Here is an 18,318-nt window from a genome sequence, read left to right on the forward strand (position 1 = left end):
TTTAAAAATTTTTAATACATTTTATTTTTCTTGAAAAGACTTAAATTTATTTTCCTTCTGCTGGAACAAAGACCACCTTTTTTTTTTTTAATTTTATACTTTATACAAAATAAAATAACATCTTCGAAATTAAATAAATCTATTTAAATTTTTTTATAAATCATTTAATTTTTAAACATTTTGTCATATTTTTTTTCTGTATAGGACTTGAATTTTTTTTTTTTTTATTTTGATTTTATCTTGATACTGAAAAGTTGTTCAATGATGTATATAATTTTTTTTGCATTTTGACCCACTTTGTTTACAAAGGATTTCTGAGCAGTTATTAGATAACATAAATAATTAAATTATTCTATATAAATAACTAATTAAACAAAAAAAATTTAGTGTCAAGTAAAGGTTTTATTCATGTTCACATATGTCAGAATAATCATTCAAAATTATTTTTATACCTTATACAATGAAATATTGCAGCTTTTTAACTTAATATTTTAGATACAGGATTAAGCCTGATAACATATTTATGGTTGTAGATATAACGACCCAAGTAGTAGATGGAACAAGTCGTAATTTTACATTATAATAGAAGTTAACAATAGATGAATATAATATAATGCAAAAGTAAAACTAAAATCGCTAATAATTTCCAGATTATTTTTTAACTCCAAAAAATTTCTTAGAATTATTAAATTTTAAGAAAGAAAGCATACTACTTAGCGACTGATAATTTACCATGTATTTTAAAATTTTATAATATCTAATAATTGGTTTACTTTTATATATATAATTTTAAAAATTAATATATAATACATAATTTAGTCCCATTTTTTTGAAATGTCAAGATATTCTCCATCAGGGCTTTGGTAATTTTCGATTGGGGGTGTTTCTACAGGTCCAGTTAATTGATAAGGCAATAAAGATTCATTAATTTCAATAGCAGCTTGATATAATTCTTCTGAGACCTCACGTAGTTCATTTAATGCTCGTTGTTGTGAATACTCTAAGTCATTGATAACTTGAAGATTGAAAAAGTGTTCCTTGTGTTTATACTTTGTCCATGTTTTTTCTGCAAGCATCCGTTCCTCAATCTTTTCCTTACTCAACTTAACAGCTGGTCTCTGTCGAGTATTTATTTCATTGGACAATAATGCCATTAATTGTACTTCATCAATGGGTTTTAATGATTTCGACACCTGAAAATAAAAGTAAATATAGATAGCAGATGCTCAAGTCCTATGAGAAATTTAATTTAATCGCTAGTCTAGTTACTAATATTTTAAAGTCTTAATAACAATAACTTGCTAAAATATTAGCACTCTCAACTCCAATCAAATATTTGATACATTACACTATTATATTAATATCAATACACTTTAACAACCTTTTCTAATTTGCGAATGGCTTTTTCTATTTTTTTGCGTTTTCTATCCTCTCTAGCTTTCAATATCTGTGGATCCAAACGCTTCTTCTTTTTCAGCGGCTCACCAAACAAGGGAGCAGATGAACGGAACAATAGCGGTCCACCAGTCGTTGATATACTCCTTGTCGAAGCCATTACGCCTTGAGCCATGGCCACCGACGTGAAAAATTTAAACATATTTAACAGTGACCTGTCACCAAATAGCTGAAAAACAAAATGCATGTATTACATAAAATTAATGTAAAACGTAAGACGCAACAAGCCGTCGGTGGACATCACGAACCGAATAAAATATTCAAAACAGAATTTACTCACATACCTGTATCAAATGATTATGTCTAAAAATACCGTGAATAAAGTAATTTTGGATCGCTATACAATATAAAATCGAATAAAATGAAGAAAAAAAAAATAATTTTAATTTATAGACCGTGTTAGGATTGCGAGGGCACAGTTGGCCGGCAAAAGACACGGAATATTAAAGATGAATGAATATTTGCATAATGTGATAACGTTGCGATAAGAAACATTTGGCGTGCATGTACGGTTGCACTACTACACGTTCCCGGCGCCGTCTATTGTTTTTAGTGAATTCGTTCGGTAAAAATGAGAAATCCATAAAAAAAATGTTCCGTTAAAATATTATTTCATGAACGTCATACGATTTGTCTCGAACGTAGTACTTGCAAAACGAAAACATTATTTCCGATTAACACGTACGAACCATTAATGCAATTTAATCTATATCACTTGTAAATATTTGATTATTGTCTCCGCGGGTGGTAGCTTATATATATATATATATTTTTTTTTTACTTTGGTTTGCGTGTAAAACGTTCACACGCCTCTCAACATTTCCCATCTATTCATCGTGTGTAATAATAATGAAAAAAATACGTTTTTGAACATTTTTCGTTTGGGTATAGTTTTTGAATCGCACGATTCAAATGATCGCCACTGGTCTCCGATATCGGTTTTAAATTATAATATCGTTCAATCGTTATAATTGTTTGCAGTCCACGTGTTCGTTGCACTTTACGTCGATTAATTTATTATATTATCAAGTTCGTGTCAATTAAAACGTAACGTATACCCGAAATAAAGCAGTGGCAATACACGAGAACAAAATCATAATAATGAATAATTGTTGTTTTTGACGTGTAGTGTTTAAACGACGTATTTTCGTGGTTATCGCGTGCAATGACAATGGATAATACAGCCACTATATGTAATTTGTGAATAATTATAAACGAACTTAGCACTTTGAAACACACCGGTGCATTAAATCATTTTACTTTTGCAATATTAGTTAACGATTTAAGTTCAATCTTTTAATTTATTTATAGGCATTAATTGCCTGCAATTACGCCAAATAATTAAAACAATATTTACTCGGTTCAAGATATAATTTTAATCTTAAAAATAAAATTTGTAAAAAAATCTCATAGATTTACATTGAAAGCCCGTTATTACAACATCCACACTTGAGTAACCAGAGTGTCTATATGACTAAGTAAAAGCTATATGCAATTTAGATAGTAAATTGCTAACGACTCTTGGAGACAAATAAAATCTGTATAATATAATCTAAGGTGGTCATATATAATTTAATTAGTGATGATCTAAACATAAAATTTCAAAATTTTCAAAAAATATATTATTAAGATAAAAAAATCAATATTGTCTAATTTAAAATTATCCACCTCTGTACTTAAGATGGAAAAGCATGCTGAACATGTTAAATTAATGACATAGTCAACCAGCAATTAAGTTTGTTAGCAGAAATGACCCAAAAAAATAATTGATTCTATGATTCCAATATTAATATATAATCATGCATGAAAAAAATAGTAGAAAAAAAGTATGGTTATAGCGATGATAAAATATTTTAGGAACTCAAATAAAACACACAAATGATTTAATTTCTCATTTTTTATCTTTATTAGAAAATTACAATACATAATATGCTAGTACTAGTAGCATAAGTAGCACATAAACTATTAACATTTTTTTTATAAAAAAAAAAAAAAAATGTATACATAATAACTTATTGTATTGACACAATTTAAATATTGTAAATATAAATAGTTGTAAGGTATATCACACATTACAAATCATTTTCAGTACAACAATAGCGAATTGGTACTTTTAAATGGAACTGGGTTTCCAAATTTTAAGACGAGTCACTATCCTGAAATATATTTATTAAATATAAATTAATTAAATTCAAATATGTTTATGTATATATAAATTTATTGAATAATTAACATGTAAATGTAACTGAATACAACATGAACTATGTTGAATCACTTTATATTATTTACAGATAAATTAATTTTTATTGCCTATGAAAAATTAAATAAAATTCTATTAAATCATAAATTCTGAGCAGCAACAAATAATGGGTTTTAAAACTATGTAATGTAACAATGTTCTTTGACATTGTTAATATAATAAACCCAATTTAAATTGTTGATTTAAAAATTGTCAAATAATTTTCAAAGTATAATTACTCAATAATAATTGTATCATAATCCAACTACAGTGAAAACTATTAAAACAGAATTTTGAAAACAATTCAATTTTTTACAGGAAATAATAAATGGATAATTAATTTAGGATATTTTTATTTATTTATTTATTTTTTAATCACCTACAGATTCTGATTTAGACAATTTTCACTAGATGTCAAAACATTTTATTAATGAATCTCCACAACCATAGTATAAATAAATAAATTATGAAAATTAATGTAAACGATCTGAGCTCTGCTCAGAATTATTTTTTTAATACAATATTGATGATTTTATTTTCATTACATTAATTACACATTCATCTTTGTATCTATACAATGTACAATGAATATACATTTATTTGTATTGTTGTTAATACATTTTCTTATTCACTTGTATACTGCATTTTTATCCTATATAAATTATATATGTATCTTACAACCTAACTATAAACTAAATTTTAAAAAATTCTAGGAATGAAACTAAATATTAACTATGGTTAGTAAATTTCAACTGGAAGATCATTTGTCTCTAGACTTTATGATATAAAGAAATAAATAAGTTTATATTTAAAAAGTAGAATGTGTATTCAATGCTAAAAACCTAAGGAAATAATTCATGTACCGTTGGATCACATTCAGCACAGTGCCATGAGTACCCACGTACTTTCGGTGATTTTTTCAATGGGGGGTCAAGACAATAAAAATGAAAATTTTTACTGCATTCATCACATCTGAAAAAACGAAATACGTTAATATAAAAAATAAATATTAAACCATATTAGAATATTAACTAATGACCAGTAAATTAATGCATTTAAAATTATATCATTTTTTTTTTTTGTAATTAAGCATAACAAAATATCAGTTTTACTATAGTAAAGGCAATTTCGACAAGTTTCATAACATATAAATTTAAAAACTAAAACATTCTCCTAAAATATATTATCAAACAATATTTTTATGGTAGTTAAATATACATCTTCAACTTTTAATCATTGTTATATTATCCACACTTTCCTTTGTTTAAGATAACCAACATTTTTTTATTCACTTTTTTCATTAAACATTCTATTATTACAATTTCATTCATTTAAATTGTGTAGAAAGTAACATTTCAATATCCCATTCCATAATAAAACAAAAGTGTAAGACTTATAAATAAAATATAAATCTATAATAAAACTTATGAAGATAATAATTAGTAACCCAACAAAAATACTTTTTAATTTTGTGTTTCACAAACAATTAAAGATATTTAATAACTAATAGATACAATATATTGTAAAATACACTTATTAATTATAAAAAATCTTTATATAAAAAAACTAATTTCAAAATATATAATATATTATCTTTCTTAGCTTAGTATACAATTTATATATTTAAATACTAATTGTGAAAGAACAGTATATTTTATATGAAACAAAACTTATCTAAATTTGTCACCTGTTGTTAACAAATGTAATTGCTAGCAAACTCTTTAAAAATTAAGAATTTTAAATATTAAAATTACATAACTTTTTTTATTGATGTATTCCGCCAGATAATAATTATATTTTAATTTGATCATACTTACTGAACCATAGTTAAATTAGTTCCTGTTGCTTTACAAGTATCACACTTAGGAGTCAATTTAATATCTGTTGCAGTTGTGGTGATCCTAAGAGGGGCAACACTTTTTTCTAGTTTGATTTTTGTGGATGTTTGAGGTATTTCTTCTACTGGTGGTGCAATAAGTAATTGTGAAGATGTTGTTTTAACACCACTAGCACTTGGTACAGATTTTATCTAAATGCATAAATTCAAAATGAATTCAAAATCCTTAAAAGTAAATAATTATAACTTACAAATAATTTAATTCCTTGTCTAGGTGGTTCATTAATTAAATCATTAGTTGGTTCTAATTCTACAATGTTATTGTCTCTGTGATGTTTATGTTTGCGTTTACGTGACTTTACACGCTTTGTGGCTATAATTTCAGGAGAGTATCTTTCTCTGTGGCGTTCATGTTTTTTTTTCTCTAATATTTAATTAAATATTAATATATAAATATATAAATAAACAAATATATATATATATATATATATATATGTGTGTATGTATATTAAATTAATATACAGTTAAAAAAAAATAAATATACTAACTTGATACACCAGAAAATTTCTGTTCAGATAAATTATTAAACTCCTGCAACTTAAATACATGTTTAATTAGTTTGTATAAATGTCAAGTACCTTTTTCTTTTTAAGAATACATACATCATTTGCTACAGATGAAGATCTACGACTATCAGATATTGATCGTTCTCCAGCTCCATACCTTAATTTCCTGGGAGCATTTGGATCAACTGTTTCTGGTTCAGAATTAGAGTTACTATTATCACACTCACTACATTGCCTGGACAATAACATTATAATTTAGAATACTTTTTTTAAATATTAATAAAAATATTAATTACCAGCCAAATAATTTTGTTTTTTTAGGCATCCTAGTAAGTGGTGGGTTTAAACATCCTAAATGATAATACAAATAACATGTATCACATTTTGCAAGTAAATGTTGATCATTAGTACGACCACAAATACCACATTTATTATTTATACCTATTGGTGCTTCATTATCTAAAAGAAACATTTTGGATTTTAATTAATTATAAAATAAATAATATATTACATAAAATATGAACATTACAAGTTAGTTAAAATGATATTACCAATAAATCCTAGAGAATCATTATGTCTCACAGACAATCCAATTCCTGCTTTTAATGCAGCAGGAGTAGGAATGGAACTCATGGCTAAAAATAAAACAAAACAAACCATATATATCTTAAAATATATATTTGGTCATCATGCTAATAAAAATTAAGCAATATCAATAAAAAAATATTCCAAAAAAAAATAAATAATTTAAGTAAACTAACAAACAGAATGATCATTTTCATGACTATCTCTAGTAAGTGTATCAATATCTGGAATTTTGGCATTAGGATTTCCAAATTTGATCACATCATGATACGCTAATATAATATTTTTCAGTTCCATGTGTTTTTGTTTTTGAATTTCATTATCATTGGATACCTATGATAAATGTTATTTAATTAAGATGTGTCAATGTAAATTATTAAAAATTTTAATTACTTTATTATATTTTTCTTGAACTGTAGTTTGCTCATCATGAAGCCTATTGTTTTCATCAGTATAATGCTTTAACTGATTTTTAAAATCTGCCAATCTTAGATTTCTATCTAAGAAATAACTAACAAATTCCAAACTATAAAATATTCATCAAAATTAGTTTTAACTCATTAAAAAATAAATAAATAAATAACTTATTATTATGGTAACCTAAATGAAGAAGGTATATGCCATTTTTTCGGTACATCACGTAATGCCTTAATATGACCTTCAATGGCCTCATATGAAGTCATATTTATACCCATTAAACTGGCTTTTAACCATAGGGCTCGACATGCTGAAGCTGAAGTTGTAATAGGACGTGGAACTTTTGATTTATATGCTGTTAATTACAAATATAAATATTATTTAACTAAAATACAAATTATTATATAAATAGCATACTCGACTCTGGTTTATTGATTTTTTTCAATTGATAATACTTAGATCTTAGTTTCTCAAGTCTTCGTTGATTACGTTGCCATGTAGCTGACTTCTCAGATGACTGTTCTTCTCGCAATAATTTCATTTGCTTTGTTCTCAATTGAAGTATTTCCCAATTTCTTTTCCTTTTTCTTTAACACATTAATATATATACATTTATATATACAATATACAATTATATATATACAATATCATATTTTGAGGGAGGATTCCTGGGTTTCAACCCCTCCCCAGAAGAAAAAAAAAGGTTCAAGTCATAAATGACTTGATACAAAGGTGCAGGGAAAAAAACATTAATTTAAATCACATATGGTTGTAAATAAATCTTTATTTATATTTATTATACTAATAGAATATCATAATTATTAATTCATACCTTTTGTGTACTTTTTATAATATTAAAATCACTTATTTTTTAGAACAATTTGAAACTTCCCCATAATAAATTTGAAAATATTCCACTGTATATATATGTAATATATACATGTTAGGTTAGTTTATAAATATAATGAGTACAGTATATAAAATTTTTTTAAAAAATATCTATAGATGGTCCTGGCTAATTTTTAGCAAAAGCAACTTTTTTTTTATTAATATAAATATTTAATTTTGATATTAATTTATATTTTTAGGATTACCCAAAATGAATTATCAGTTAAATATTGAAATTAATACTCCTTTAACTCATAATCATTAAAAGAAATGATAATTAATAAATTCTAAATTAAAAAATATACTAACTTTGCAACAAGTTTATCCACATGCAGTTTACAATGAGCATAAAATGGATCGGATTGATCAGTTTCTGGACTTGTGGCTTCAGATAAGCTACCTTCTCGCTGAGCACTAGTCAAGTAATTATTATTAAGTATTTTTAAAAACAATTTAATATTGATAAATTATTTCATGTAAAATGTAACTTTTTAAACTGATGACTTTTAATTTTTAGGATTCATAGATATTTCAAAGGAAATTTCTACTAATTGCCAACATAAAAAATAGGACAATTTAAATAAAAATAAAAAAATTATTATAAATTTATGCGAGTAGAAACTTAACAAAAAAAAAAAAAAAAAAAAAAAGAATTATTTTGGGAAAAATTAAGTAAGTATACATTATAAAAATAATAAATTTTGTGCTTTATAAATATTTTTTATTTAATAATGCACCTAATTGGCTTATTATGTATGTAATATTGTTGTACACTATATATAGTCTACATTCAATGAATGGTTGGTGAACTTTTTATCATTCTCAATGAGCCTCTTTTGTTGATTAATACAACTTACCAAGTAACATGAAAATTTGATCGACACATTCCAGCATCACATCCAATTGTTACTCCAGTACACATAAATCTCATATCTTTACACAAAGTACAACTTTTACTACCCCATCGAGGAGAAGTATTTGCAAATAATATAACTTTACTAAGACTAGTAACTTCACCAAATGATATACCAGGAACATAAAGAGCACACACTAAATGAACCCATTTTCCACAATCTGTCTCTTTAAATATACCACCTAAAAAAACAAAATGTATTTCAAAGTTATATACAAAGCAATGTTTAAAATTGTGTACACACCAAAATTAGGACATAGTTCACAAGTAGGATTTTCTATGCCTGCTTTACAAGCTTCACAAAACCATGGTTCCATAGAACACGAAGAAACTGATGAGCTTACACTTCCAGTATCATGTACACCATAACAACCTAAAAAACAATAATATAGTATTCAATTTTTTTTATTTATGCTTAATTTATAATTGTAAACTTACCTTCATGTACCGATATACCACATTCATCACAATCTATTAACTCATTTACATCATCACTAGCATCACCCAAACAAATACTACAAATGTGAATTTTATCAATAATTTCTTTAAAATTTACCTAAAAAATATTAATATTAATAAAAAGTATATTTATTTTAAAATAAATAAGTTTTACTTTTTTAGAATTATCTTGATAAGATGTTCCAGCCACTGACTCATCAGTTGTTATATTATTAATACACTTAATTTCGTCATCTTCTTTGTCACATTCTTCTTGGTCATCTTTAAAAACATAAATTTATATTTATACATATATGTTAAGTTAAAGTATATTGAAAAAAGTTTCTGGTTTGATTTAAATAAATTAAAAATAATATAATATATTCACCATCAGTATAGGTGAAATATGAAGCTCCATCAGAATCAGATTCACTGTTAACATAATGATCTTCAATACGAAAATCACTATCAGATGAACTTTCACCATCAATATCATCTAAACATACTAACTCAGGGTTAGCAGGAGGTTTGACTCTTCTTTTATTTGGATCGCGTTCCACTATTAATTAAGTAATAAATTATTTCCAAGAAATAACAGACTAAATAAAAGACTATTATAACTTAACCAAATTTATTACTCGTTAATTATAATTATTATAATTATAATATATTATTATTTTATGTTACTTAAATTGAACATTTATTAAATTTAAGGAAAATTGTCAGACAATTCACATTAATTAAATTTATTTATTTATTTATTTATATACATGTACATTTACTGAATATGCTTTATTATATTTTTATATACTACGTATTTTATACTTCTATAAAAACTTTTTATTAGAATATTTCAAATACTCAACTAATAAAATTATCAAAAAAACTACAATACTCAGAAGTTCAATACATTGACAAAAAGAAAATGTTACTTGAGATTTATTATCTATTCATAACAAATCAATTAATTACGAACTGAAAGGCTGGTAACAAAAAAACCAAATTTTAGTTTTTGAAACATTTCAAAGATTAACATATCAATGTAATGCATTGTTATGGATACGTTGGAATACCTTTTATTTAAATAATTGTTTCCAATAGACATTATTAATTGCAATACGTGTTGAATTAAGAGGAACATAGAGTAGCAATTATGAATTTCATTCATAATCTATCAAAACGACTATTGTATATTGATACGGCCGAATACGGAAAAACATATGATTACACTGCCCAATATAAAAATAGATGGAGCACTGGAGGAAATTCCAGAATAACACAGAAGTTTATTATCATTGGGAATAACTTTTTGACAGACTGATAACTAACGGAACATCCTGAGGACGATTAGAAAGGATCGTCTTATTTCAAAAGAGCGGCGCCAATAAAATAGCTGAATTATTATGAAAATATAAAAAAAAAAGGAATTTTTTGTAAAATATAACACTAATTGTCTGTGTCACATTATTGGCACGAAGAATATAATATGTTCGACGCAAATCGATTAAAAAACGATAACGGGCAAAAAAAACAAGACACGGCCAGAGAATACGGAGAATAATAAGCAAGAACAAATATTGTGAAACCAATAGTAACCGAAGAAGTGGAAGGCCGACGCACCATGTATTTACGTCCCGTGTAAACAACGCAGGGAGCGGGAGGTGGCGGTTCCGCCGGAAGGGACGCGATGACGAGTGGAGAAAGACTTACTGTTGCGTTTATCTAATCGCGGTCTGGAAGTCGAGATCTCCCCGTGAGAAGTGGTACGACGAGGTCCGTGTTGTTAGGCCATCGAAACGTGAACGGAAAATCTAAAAAAAAAAAAAAAAGGAAAACCCGCTCAATACTAATAATATTGTCGTGTTGACCGATTGGGCGAGAGTGGGTTCGGAAGCGGATAATCAATAACAACAAACACGTATAGGTATGATGAACGATACCATAATCGAGATCTTCGCGTGTACGCACGGGATAAACACGAGTGCACGGTACACAAGTCGATAAAAATTATTGTATTTGTATTCACATCGTCGTGTTGTCCGTAACGAGTTAAACATTTCGACGGCCGAATTCAGCCTAAGTTAATGACGCAGTGCGGCCAACGAAACGTATGCTATACTACCGTGCGTACCGTAGACGCGTGTTACGTTAAAACGTACGATTGATTTCCGGCAACGTTATTCCACAAGAAACGGCAAATCGCTTCTTACAGCGCAACTTCGGCAGTATTTTATAGCGCCTTTGCGCAACGTCCCCGCGGCTTTTCGCCGTTTTTGGTTTTCTGCACATTGGTTGCCTGGCACCTCGCAAACGGTTTACCCAGTTCGTTTTACAGAATTTCCGTTGGTCCGCGTAGTTCAGATGTATAACGATTTGTCGAACACCGCCGCACTGAACGACGGCGAACACGGTAAACACGTGGAGTTGATGAAATCCGTGCCAATACGTTTGATAATAATCTATCGCTCGTGTAAATGAAATGATTGTTGTTCGAAGCGAGAAAACATTTTAACTAAGTTATTTAGGATAAATACGAAAACGTCTCTTGTTTTTGACAGTTATCGTTATGCGTTGAGAACTAGATGTTTAAAGAATAGTTTACATTATGTTACAAATTAATAAGCATTGAAAACGTTGAGTGATTCTGATAAAATTCAAATATATTGATTGAAAAGTATGAATATTTCGCTATTATATAATTTTTCCAATTATCCAGTCATCCCAATTATATTGAAAAACTTTACATTCATAACTTATATACTTAATATATTTTATCTGAAATTGGTTAGAAAAATGTATATAATGTACCTAATCGGACAGGGTATGGAGGGCCTCGCCGGGAATTGACATACAAAGGACCGAACTGGGTCAGAAATTTCTACCGGGAAAAAATAAAAGAAAAATAATTCTTGACCATTTTCCTCCAAAAAATAAAATAATAAAATCGTCAATCGTTGATCAGTATCATCAAAATTTGAACAGTCGGCAGAACTTTGTTCGAATTCCTTAAGTATTACTTTTTTTGATCGCGAGAATAAATCGTCAATTGCTTTTCGCTTACATGCATTATTCAATATTTGTCGATTTATATTTTTTTTTGGCGATGGCAAATGATTATATAAATTGTTGTGTAATTCATCGGCTACTATTTCTTCAGTTTTATTAATGTATATAACTGCTTGACAAATAGTTAAACAATATCGCCAACGTGATAATCCAGATTCTGATTTTAACTTATACGCTAAAAAATAACTATCACGAATTATCATAGGTTTCCTCAAGAACTCTGAATAAACGTCACTTTTTCAGACATGTTAAAAATTAAAATTTGATAGATTCATAAAAACTATAAATTACACTATAGACAATATTCGACGTACAGCAAGCTACTAAAAATATAGTTTATTGATACGAGTGTATATTTGTGGATCTGTCTCAGTCAATGAGTGTAATCATAATGATCAATGATAAATTATGATACCCAAATAAGTGTATACGTATATGCCCGTATGTTGTACCACAGAAAACAAGTTATACCTATGTACGTATCTTTATTAATCGTAATCAGTTATCGACTGTTATAAACTGCAAATGCTATCGGACACTTGAACCATGAACATTAGAGTGCTACAATGTTAGGTTAGGTTAGAACGTGACTTGAACTATCGTTTTTCCCTAACCGATAAGAATGCCACCAGAATTTAATCAACATATACGCGCAAAATGTGATCCTACAACACTGGCTAAAATATTGGTGGATAATAGACATAATTTTAGTCAAAAATATTGTGGAGGATATGGAAACCAACATTTTTTTTTCTTTTTGGAGGAAAATGGACGGTGGAGGAAAACGGTATTTCGTTTTTGGAGGAAAATGGCTACGGCTAAAAAAAAAAAAATGGCTCACTTAGATTTACCAAAGGTATAAGAACAAAAAAAAAAAAAAAAAAAACATATATATTTTTATATAAAATGATTGTATATTATTTTGAGAATTTAAACACTTAATGTTATTGTTAAAAATGAATAGACCTTTTATTCAATTTTAGAAATAAATTTTTTTTAATATAAGTGCATTAGAAAATGCGTCTGTTGACACAATTAGCCGATAAACCTTATAAATAAACTTCTGAAAGAGTAAAAGTGACTTAATTCAAACAAACGGCTCCCCGGTAAACTCCCGGTATCCCGCCTACCCAGTCCAGCACTTTACTCAGCTCTTATTAAATTTACCATTAACTAAATTATTAATTATTTATTAAAATTATATAATATTGATACTAATACTATTTATAATACCTATAAGTGCAATTAATGGGGACTTGGGCCTTAATTTTTTGAAAATAGTATTAGGTCAATGCTCGTAGGAAGTGGGCTTAATCAAATAAATATGTTAGCTACTCAAATTTTAATCGTAGTCGCACCAATGAATACTAACAAACAGTTCTACATACTAAGTATATTTTACGTAAATAACAAAAAAATTATATATTTCTATACACCTATTTGGTAAATTACAATTAGCAAATAATAATTATTTAATTTTCGTTATAATTTAACAATACTTGAAAATTTTAATATTTTAAAAAAATAACCGTTTCATTTCATTTGATGTATTTGCAAGTTTGTCAATAATATTTTCATAATTCCACTCAGAAATAATATTGGCCTCAGAATTCAATAAGATGAAAGATTCCAATAAGTCTTAACCGATAAGAGATCGGAGTCGAGTTTTAATAATGTTGAGCTTCGAGGAAGACACTGTTAATAATGTTTCATAAGCTATGTACAAATTTGAATAGGAACTGCTATGTAAATTAAAATTTTTCAAACATTTGAGAGCATATGGAGTAAATTTTTAACAGTTTTGACTAATTGCACAATCAGTGGCGTGGCAAGCATTTTTCAAACTCTAAGCAAGATATTGAAACAATTTTAAACATGTCACATTACATAACGAAATTCTCATTTACAAGATACTTCTCAACCCTATCTGCTCCTTTCAATTCAAATGCCTAACCTAACCAAAGCTCCTTTTTATGCTTCTGCTATTATTGAATAGTCTCTTCAATCAAACTCTCTAATGTATCCTTCCATCTCTTGTACTTATTGTAAAAATGTATACAAATGCCAAAAATAAATCACCACGCATTTAATCATCATAATGTCTGATGCTAACAATATTAATAACACTAACTAATAACGTCATGGATCCGGAGTTTTTTCCTCCCAAAGCACGAATATACCTAAATATCAGTGCTCGACTTGGGGGAGGCAAGGGGGGGGGAGTACCCCAACTAATTTTCAGAAATTTTAGCGTCTCCCTACTATTATTATGTTATAATTATAACGCTTAACAAGTATTGGGGACGCTCTTTTTTTTTAAAGTAAATAGACTCCCCTTTCTTTAATTTTTCCAAGTCGAGCATTGTTAAGTATATTCTTGATCTATATATCCTTAATATATCTTAATTTGTGATGCAAAGATCCATTCGTATTTAATAACAGAAGTATCTTATATAGTTAGTATATAAGTCTGTGACATATTGTAGTAGATACAGTACGCGATTTGTTATATTTTAATGCTATAGTGAAACACTGTTCCTTTAGTCAACAGAACAATAATGATAGGACTTTCCCTCCATTTCTTTATCAAATCTAAAATACTTGTATACTATTATAATTGTAAGGTAAATTCTATAATCATTATTAATTTGTATTACTTATTGCATTATTGTATAACTTATTTACTTTTTACATTATTGACTATTGTATTGGTGATAATTTTTGTAATTATTGAAATTGAATCCGCATTGATATTATATATACTATTTTTTACTATTTTTTATTTTTTAAATAATTATTTGAAACTTTAGTTTTGACAGAAATTTGTTTTTAATTAACAAAAGTTGTATTATAAACTATAATGTTATCAAATTTAACAAAACTATCCATAATAAAATCATTAAACTCTGAATTTTTATTTAGGGAGGTACAAATAGATACATTGTGCAACTTGCTTATAGAAGTAAGTATACATTTGTAATTCATATTTAATAATATATAATATATAACTGTATGCTATACTTCAGCTTAATCTAAATAAATATGTATTCCATAATAATATTATATCAAGGCCCTAATTATACCTATATGTATTGTCTAGGACGATGTTTTACCTCCATGTGTATTTGTCCATGGTTTACCATCTGTTGGCAAGACAAGTTTAATTAGTCGTTTATTGTTTTATATTCGTGATTCAACTAAAACTTCAATTGTGAATTCTGTGTGTTGTTATACAAATCGAGTTTTATTTGAATCTATTTTGAAAGATTTGTTACGTTAGTAAACATTATGATTTATAAAACAGATTCTATATTAATATATTTATACATTGTTTTTATTTAGAAATCAAGCAAAGTGATTTGCCTCATAGATGTGATAATTTTATGCAATTCATAAATGTTTTAAAACAATTTAGCATTCAAAAAGAAAGAGTGATCATAGTGTTGGATAAATGTGAAATGTTGGCACAAGAACTTATTGTGGTATTCTCAAAACTACAAGAGTTTATCAAAAGTCATCAGCTTTGTGTTATATTTGTTAGCCAAGTACTCCCAACTAAATTTGATGAAGATATCAATTTTATACCAATAATACTTGAACAGTATAATAGCGGTAATTATTTGAAATAAAAACTATTATTTTAAACTCAAGGTTTACCTCTTTTAGTTGAAATTAGTGAAATATTATTAATCGATAAGCCAAATGATTGGAGTATAGAAGTTTACAAAAATTTTCTTACTGTTTTTATTGGATCTTTTATTGGAAACTGTCGAGATTTGATAGAATTAAAACACTTGGTAATTTCAAGAATTAATAAATCATTATTTTGTATGATTTAACATTTATTCTTTTAGGCGAAAATTCTTTTTGTGAAGTATGTAGAGCCAATTCAAGATGGATCATGTGCAGAATTAAATCAAAACTTTTTATTTAGAAAAATAAGTCCTACTATTCAATTATTGTTGAACAATGTTTACCTAGGAACTAGGTATTATTTCTGAATTAATGATTTAATATTATAAGAAGTTTTAAAATACGTTTTATTATGCACAAAATTCAAATCACATTTAAAATATGATGATTGTAGCATATAATTAGAAAGAAATAAACTTTAAATGATTATTATTATGAAAATATATTCTGTATAAGTAAAATTGTAAATATTTCATTAGATGAAAATGTAACTAATACTGTATTAATAAAAGTATTTCATACATAACAAAGGTTGTTTAAATTTTAATTTCAGTTTAGAAAGTGTGGATAGTTTGTCTGATGAAAAAATCAAATTTGAAAAGTTTGCACTGGATTTACCGTATTATGCAAAATATTTTTTAATCGCTGCATACATTGCATCATTCAATTCACCTAAGTATGATAGAAAATTATTTGTAAAAGCTTCAAATAAACGGAAAAAAACCAAATTGCCCAAAAAATCAGATAATTCCATTAGTGAACTAGTTGGTCCTAAAAATTTTTCGTTGGATAGATTATTAGCAATATTTTATGCTATTATTGAAGAAAATACTAATATGACTGCCAATCTTTTAGCACAAGTAAAGATTCAAAAATATTTTTTAAGCCATTGAAAAATATACATTTCAATTTATTATTTTTTTTTTTTAAATAGATTAATACATTAGCTGACCTAGGACTATTGATGCGTTTTGGAGATGGGAAATTAGATACTCCTAAATACAAATGTAGCGTTAGTTATGATTGTATCATAAATATTGCACGGTAAGCTTATAACATACTTTATACATTTTTATATTATTTATTATTATTTATATATTACATAATTGGTTTGTTTTTTTTTCAGAACTGTGAAGTTTAATATAGATAAGTATCTTATAGATCAATAATAAGTTATATTTACTTCAAGATTTAAATCTGTGTATGTACTATACCAATTATATTAAATTTTTTTTTTTATTTAACGAAAACATTTCATATTATTGTCTTACCATAGAGAAAATATATTTTAATTTCTGTACAAATAAAAAAATAGAATTAACGTGTATAAATCTAACTATTATTAATGTATAAATATATTTCTTGGACTAATTGTTTTATTGCATTTTTGAAAGCCGCATGATGAAAACAGTTTTGAATTGTACTCTTTCCCAAGCTTTAAAAATCAATAATATGCCATCTAATACGTTGATATTGGTTTCAATTTTATTTTCCATATTGATCATTTTTAGCACTAAACTTTTTCGAAAATAAGTTTTCATATATTTTATTACACCTTGATCCATTGATTGAAGAACAGACGTACTGGGTAAAAATACAAATTAAATATTATGCAATACAACTTTAGAATGTGCTGGACAGTTATCACAGTTATCAATTAAGAGTAAGATTTAAATTAATAATCATTATAGACAATGCTCGACTTGGAAAAATTAAAGTAGGGGGACTTTATTTACTTAAAAAAGAGCATCTCCAAAACTTGTTAAGCGTTATAATTATAACATAATAATAGTAGGGGGACGCTAAAATTTCTGAAAATAATAATCCCCTTGCGTCCCCCCTCAAGTCGAGCACTGATTATAGATAAAACCTTTTTCCAATAAAATCAAAAATAACCGTCATAACATCCGTTAAATCACTATACAGACGTCATTATAATCGATACATATTAGTATATACAATATAAAAGTTTTTCCGAGACTTGCAATTTAAGGTCATTACAAACGGTGTCATTATAAACGGTTTCTACTGTAGTTTAATGTATATTATATTGGAGTGAATTCTCATAATTAACAAAAAAAATTTTTATGAATATTTATAGTATCTTATTAATGGAAACGCGCAATAAATCTAAACTATAATTGAAAAAATGTTTACCCTTCAATGCATATTTAAAATATCAGGATTAATTACACAAAAATACAAACATGATATTAATTTT

At 26.8% G+C, this 18,318-nt stretch overlaps 3 protein-coding genes across 5 annotated transcripts; 1 reads left to right on the plus strand and 2 right to left on the minus strand.

The window, feature by feature from the left end:
• Nucleotides 1-382: 382 nt before the first annotated feature.
• Nucleotides 383-1,924, minus strand: LOC112680040 (39S ribosomal protein L40, mitochondrial). Its single transcript, XM_025550023.1, has 3 exons — nt 1,740-1,924; nt 1,382-1,624; nt 383-1,193 (listed from the first exon to the last, which is right to left on the minus strand). Exons 2-3 carry the CDS (start codon nt 1,595-1,597, stop codon nt 816-818), a joined length of 594 nt encoding a protein of 197 aa, XP_025405808.1. The 5' UTR covers nt 1,598-1,624; nt 1,740-1,924; the 3' UTR covers nt 383-815.
• A 1,413-nt stretch (nt 1,925-3,337) lies between these two features.
• On the minus strand, nt 3,338-11,398 carry LOC112680048 (PHD finger protein 14). Of its 3 annotated transcripts, none has more exons than XM_025550035.1 (20): nt 11,279-11,398; nt 11,049-11,149; nt 9,727-9,897; nt 9,514-9,620; nt 9,339-9,456; nt 9,145-9,273; nt 8,845-9,082; nt 8,297-8,401; nt 7,517-7,686; nt 7,283-7,454; nt 7,076-7,208; nt 6,859-7,015; nt 6,649-6,732; nt 6,394-6,556; nt 6,194-6,332; nt 6,080-6,128; nt 5,783-5,955; nt 5,512-5,723; nt 4,558-4,666; nt 3,338-3,611 (listed from the first exon to the last, which is right to left on the minus strand). In XM_025550035.1, coding segments are annotated over exons 2-20 (2,448 nt in total). In that variant the 5' UTR covers nt 11,050-11,149; nt 11,279-11,398; the 3' UTR covers nt 3,338-3,593. The 3 variants fall into 3 exon arrangements, with proteins under 3 accessions (XP_025405820.1, XP_025405822.1, XP_025405819.1); XM_025550037.1 differs by having other exon boundaries at nt 11,255-11,398; XM_025550034.1 differs by having other exon boundaries at nt 11,049-11,398.
• A 3,834-nt stretch (nt 11,399-15,232) lies between these two features.
• LOC112680043 (origin recognition complex subunit 5) lies at nt 15,233-17,369 on the plus strand. Its single transcript, XM_025550029.1, has 8 exons — nt 15,233-15,366; nt 15,505-15,679; nt 15,747-16,016; nt 16,071-16,201; nt 16,259-16,392; nt 16,651-16,957; nt 17,032-17,141; nt 17,224-17,369. The coding sequence occupies exons 1-8, from the start codon at nt 15,265-15,267 to the stop codon at nt 17,264-17,266; spliced, it is 1,272 nt and encodes a 423-aa protein (XP_025405814.1). The 5' UTR covers nt 15,233-15,264; the 3' UTR covers nt 17,267-17,369.
• The last annotated feature ends 949 nt before the right edge of the window (nt 17,370-18,318 follow it).

The sequence above is a fragment of the Sipha flava genome, unplaced genomic scaffold (genome assembly GCF_003268045.1).
Source record: "Sipha flava isolate LNK unplaced genomic scaffold, YSA_version1 172_pilon_pilon, whole genome shotgun sequence".
Taxonomy (NCBI): Eukaryota; Metazoa; Arthropoda; class Insecta; order Hemiptera; family Aphididae; genus Sipha; species Sipha flava.